Here is a 5901-nt window from a genome sequence, read left to right on the forward strand (position 1 = left end):
TTTTGTAACCAAATAATCCCGTAAATCAACTCAATTAAATAATAACACACCAAATTATATTTTACAAATCAAAATCATAAACCACTCTCACACAACCACCAAAACTTGTCAAGTTTTGAATCCAAAATCATTTCAATTCGCACCTTTAATCATATCCTTTCCATTACTCACATGAGTTTTCACTGCAACCACTATCTTCGGTGCACCATCGTTACTACTCTTTGTTTTCTTACCTGGTTTAGCCCGAACCACTACCCGAGCCTCCCACGGGCACACCGCAATCCACCGCTCCTTCCAACTCCACCCCCAACTCTCTTTGCTTAAATCATAATAAGCTTGTCCAAAATATCTATTTGAGTTTGCCCTCCACTAAATAAATATTAAAAACAAAAGGTAAGTTTTAAAACTATTGATTTGATAATTATTATAATGATTATAAAAGATGGGTATATATGTACTTGGTGATAGAAAGCATAGGCCATGCTCGTTCACGTTTGTTTGTGGCTTCCTCACGTTGTTGCATTCTTGACACGATCTCTTCCATTGTCTCGGGCCCACCGCACCATTCAACCTATTAGCAAATATAATAAGGTTTCAAAATGTTGGGGGTGTTTTCTTAAAACTAGCAAAAGATGAGGGACTGTTTATGAAACTTTTCATAAAGTACATCATTTACTTGATAATGCAAAAATATTATTTACGGTGGTGGATGTTAGACCGTGTGTAGTGCTGAAGGGTGATAGCGTCCATTCATCATCACTTTATTGGTCGTGACTTTTTTTATAAGAAAAAAATGAGTTTGGAGCGCTATGTATAAAGCTTCCAAACCATTTTTGACCCCAAAACACCCCAATAACGCTCCGGAGGGTCTTACGAGGTGTTTGGTAGGAGCATCAATTACTAATTTACTAAACTCTCACAACATGAACACTTAGGGCGATGTATGAGTCAGTTTGTTGTTCAAATCAAATGAAAAACCAAAATTTAGGTTTTTTTTGCCTTTTAAAACAGTCGAGTTTCGATTTTTTGGTTTTATTATTTAGAATTTTGGATTTAAAATTAGACTTCTAAAAAATGAGCTATGCCAAAACTTTGGGCCTAATGGTTTTGTTAATAAATTATAAAGTTGAACATAAATTGTTTGAACTTCATGATTTTACTTGCTATTATAAATAACTACTTTAAACGTGATTACTAAAAAAAAAACTTTCTTGACCACTTTAACACAGATCGAACTTTAAGAAGAATTCAAATATAAAAATTATAATCCATTAGTTCAATAGCAAAAGTCATTTTTTTAGTTATTATGGGTTGGGTTTTGTTTTAAAAGTCTGTTCACTTCTAACGGTTTGATTAGGTTTTTCTTTTCTTTCTTTCTTGTTTTTAATTCCAACACATGCAAAATCGAAACCGAAACAAATATTTGGTTTTCGAAATTAAAAAAAATACCATCGGTTTGGGTTGCGTTCGGTTATTTCGGCTCAGTTTTGTCATTTATTTCGGTCACATATCGCTTATTTTGGTTTCGTTCACCCCCTTAATAAACGGGTTAGCATGCGGCCTAAACAAGTTCGGATTATAACCCGTTTTGATTTGATTTACACGGGAAAAGATTAGTTGATACCTCAAGTTCATGAAGTTTAGACTCAAATTTGACTTGATTCTCAAACTTCCTTTGTTTCATTCGGCCTTCAGCCACCATCCAATGGCGGCGGTTTCTTATTTCCATTTGAATTTTGCTCCAAAAATGTATTTTATTAAGAGCAGAAGACGCTTGTTTTGTAAGTGCATCCGCCTCTATTAGTTCTTGAAATCTTGATGTTCCTTTCAAGCAACGTACCGCTTTTCTCGCCTACACAAAACACATATTTAAATACTTTTTTCATTAATTATTATCATTAAAAACAAAATAATAGGGCTGATAAAATAAAAAAAAGTTTTATTGCACGACAGTGACAGTGGCTGGAGTCAAGAATTATTTCTTATGGGTGGATTTTTTTGTATTTGATTTTTTTCTCTGTGCCAAATTTTTAGGCCCAGATGGATTGGGTCGGTCAATCAATCAAATAAATAAAATGCAATTTCAATATCATCACAAAAGTACATTGTCAATATTCGATAAAATACATTACTAAAAAGAAATTCACCGGTCGTCGTTTTTGGCTTTTTTTATTTAATTTTTATTTAGGTATTATGTTTAAGAATGTTAATCGGGTTGGGCTTATTAATCTATTCTATTGATAATTGTGGGTTGTTTTCTTTTATAATATATATGGGTTATTATTGGTCCATTTATAATGTTCGTTATGAATTTATATAGATTTTGAAAGCTTTCTAAATTTTTTAACTAAATTTTTCATGATCAATAGGTTCGAATACTTTTCAAAATGATTCGACCGTCAAAAAAGAATGGGTTTGCTCGTTAATTTATACCTATAATTTATATATAAAATCGAAAAGTCACCAGGTTCAGCTGAATACGATTGAGAGTATGTGGCTCGCCACATTTGCGAAACATATGCATTGAAGCAAAAAATGATGCCCCAAAATTTTTGTATATACTCTAAATATAACAAATATATAAGCATCGTAATAATTATTCTTCTACTTTTATTTTTTGTGGCGTAATTACTAGATTCAGGGTAACTACGAAAGTGTTGCCGCGTAAATTAATTTTTCTCTAAACATCGTATTGAGTGTATGTTAAATCTTATTTGTATGTTATCTCCCACTAAATGTAAGGGTGTTGTTTGGTAGCATCTTACTGATTAAGAGGTTATCTCTGAATCAATCAAAGATAGAGTGCGTTTGGTTAACTTAAAATAGACATCTTATTGGTAAACTTAAGAAACATGTTAGACGATTCAAATGTTACCTCTTAATCAGTTAGGTCTCTTAATGGTTCAGCACAAAGTTGATAAACAACCCCTAAGTCTAACGAAAACGAGTAATATTATTAGTGAATTAAGAAAATGTATACCCGATAAGAACGATACGCGTTTTGTATCCGAGTAGCAGCAAACTCTTTTGTTCCAGTGCTTTGACCGATAACTTTCGTACTACCGACACGAGAACTTGATTCTCTCACAGAAGAATCTCGGCTTCTTGATCCGTTTGAAATCTTGGAATCTTGCTGAATCTGTTATAAGTCAACTAAACATATGACAAATTTAAAACACAATAATAATTAATGTTTTTTTTACTTTATAACCAATGCTACTAACATAAGTTAGTACTACTAAACACATTAATACATAAGTTTATTTACTTTACCTCTATTTTTTCGGGTCGGTTTTCGTTCTTTCTTTTAACGCCGAATAACCTCTTAACCCACCCGCAAGCGCCCATCAAGTCTACCGGAATCGGATATGAAGAAGTTGTGAAGATGGAAGATGGGAAACAGGTGTGAGAGTAATAATAATAATAATAATAGATAGATAGAGAAGAGAGTGGTGGGGCATAGACATGAGGATTGATAATTTGATGATAATATTGACAGAGGTTTGATTAGGTGACAAGTAACCTCAGAAGATGATGATGGATGAACAAGATTAAGATCAAAGGTTTTGATCCTCTAAACCTTAATATAATTGGACATTCAGACCTACTAAAGAAAATGAAACCTCAACTGTTATGTGTTTCTAAGAAATATATAACAATAAAAGTTAATTGAAAATAAAAAATGTAAATTTTATAGTCCCGGCGGGGCTCGAACCCGCGACCTTCGGCTCATAAGACCAACGCTCTAACCAACTGAGCTACGGGACTTTTGTATGCTTTATATGACGACTTTGTTCTTAAAATCAAAGGTTAATATTGCTGGTAAACATTTAAAAAATGGATGTGTGAAATGAAAATTTTACTTAACTGTATTGCTTGTAACATATTTATTTATCATAATCGAAATAGATTACTTTACTTCAATTTTAAACGTGAGTAACGATGAGGAAAAAGATTTAATTAATTGCATGTTAATTTTGGAAAAATCTTTATAAAATTAACAAATTTTTGAGTTAAGAGATAGTCTAGAAATGTTATACTTATATAGTCATATGAAACTCATGTCTATGGTAATGACTCATGAGATACATTCTTTTAACGGCATAGTCATGAGATACGTAACTCTAGCACTGTATTCTTGAGTTTTTTATTTATGGGTATTGAAAAAAAAAGAATAAATTTTTTTTAAGAAAAGTTGGGGTTTTTTTCCTCAAAAACTTTCAAGTCAAATATGGCTTGATTGTGAAGGAAAAATTTATATTCCAATACAATATTACTAATTTACCTTATTTCAATGTGACATGGTTGTTATTGCTATGAAGACACAATTGTAAAGTTACAGTTTTTTTCCTATCTTTTATTCTCGATCTAACTCAAGAATGTAATTATCACTTTCTTTTATTTTATTTTATTTTAACTAGATAATGTCTTTTAAGTATATAATTTCTTTTCTTTTTTTCCTCATCCAATCTTATCATTTTTTTTCTTTTATTTTAAACCTGAGAATGCAGTGTAGGTCTTGTATCCACTTTCCTTCGTACATAAACTTTTTATCGCAAATGTACCTATTGCGGTAATAAGATGATGAATTCACTACATACGTGGATGGATTTAAGCGTTATTTGTTTTGTTTATCATACATAAATAACTTTTAAAAATAATTATAGAGGTATAATCACGCTAAAAAAGAAAGCCACTATTTTAATTCTCTTTTAAGCTTATTGATCTATATATTGACTATAATTTGGAGATATCTTCATGAATGTACTCCAAACGACAAGTGTTGTTCTGTTAGTACTTTAATGTAAGTATGTAACTGTGGCCCCCATTAACACCATATGCAAATCATGTTCATTTAGGTATTGTTCGTTTTTTGGCCTTATTAATAATAGTAGTGTTGTTAAGATGGGACCCTTTGGGAAAGAGCCAAATCCATTTTCATGAGTTAAGAAAAGATTTGGGGTGATGCTGTCATGGGTTTGCTTTCTTCATTGGATTCTGACTTAAGAGATATATGTGGGGTTGTCATTGCTTAAAACGTAAGGCTTTTGCCTTAGTTGTGACACAACCTTCAAAAGAACATAAGTACATGATTTTTTTTTATGTAGAATAAAAATAACTTTTATATCTGGGGTGGCTAATGATCTTATCTCTGGTGTTATCTATATTAGGGGTTGTTTGGTTCATTCAGATATGAATGAGCCATATCTGAATAAGTCTTTGTCCCATTCAGCAACATGTCTTAGTCTGAATGATTCAGACCCAATTTTAACTATATAGATGTTTTTCTGTCTGTAACCAAACAGTCTGAAGTCTGAATGAATCAAGTGTTTCCATCTGAATGACTCCATTCAGATGTAAACAAACAGCCCCTTAGATTAGTTCCAACTTTGAATATGCTCTAGGTTTTATCTTATCACACCCTTGTAAGCGAAAAATTTTGAGGTGACTGTATTTTTCAAACACTCACGTTACTTCTCTTACTTGAAGACACGACAAAATCACTTGAATTGTCACGAGCATAGAATCTCATATTATTATTCCCAAACCACAACTGATTTACTCAATAATAATACAAGAACGAAAGTATACAAAACTAGAACGAATGGACATTAGAATCCGGATCATTAACGTAATGATCTGACAAACTAACAAACAATTAAAATACATCCTGAAAAACAAAGAAAAGAATTAGAAATATTCAACATGATGAAATTCTAATTATGATGAAAAACGAAGACAAGACTAAGATGAGATGAGATAGATTTAGAGAGAATCATGAGCACCTCACTCTCTTTTGTTTTATATGACAAGACTACTTATCATGACTTATGATGCAATCCAGGAAACCAAAGTAGCAGCTCAACAACAAGCCCAAGTTTAAGCCTTCAACTTTCCCAT

General features: G+C 32.0%; 1 protein-coding gene and 1 non-coding gene across 2 annotated transcripts; both read right to left on the bottom strand.

Annotated features, from left to right (window-relative positions):
* On the bottom strand, window positions 1–3417 carry LOC143563116 (protein IQ-DOMAIN 10-like). Its single transcript, XM_077050735.1, has 5 exons — window positions 3274–3417; window positions 2981–3139; window positions 1625–1852; window positions 493–571; window positions 1–369 (listed from the first exon to the last, which is right to left on the bottom strand). The coding sequence occupies exons 1-5, from the start codon at window positions 3346–3348 to the stop codon at window positions 350–352; spliced, it is 561 nt and encodes a 186-aa protein (XP_076906850.1). The 5' UTR covers window positions 3349–3417; the 3' UTR covers window positions 1–349.
* A 277-nt stretch (window positions 3418–3694) lies between these two features.
* Window positions 3695–3768, bottom strand: TRNAI-UAU (transfer RNA isoleucine (anticodon UAU)). The gene has a single exon. It is a non-coding gene; the product is annotated as a tRNA-Ile (tRNA).
* Window positions 3769–5901: the final 2133 nt, after the last annotated feature.

The sequence above is a fragment of the Bidens hawaiensis genome, unplaced genomic scaffold (assembly GCF_021521415.1).
Source record: "Bidens hawaiensis isolate Kalapana, Puna unplaced genomic scaffold, B.hawaiensis_p1.1 tig00021323_1, whole genome shotgun sequence".
Lineage (NCBI taxonomy): Eukaryota > Viridiplantae > Streptophyta > Magnoliopsida > Asterales > Asteraceae > Bidens > Bidens hawaiensis.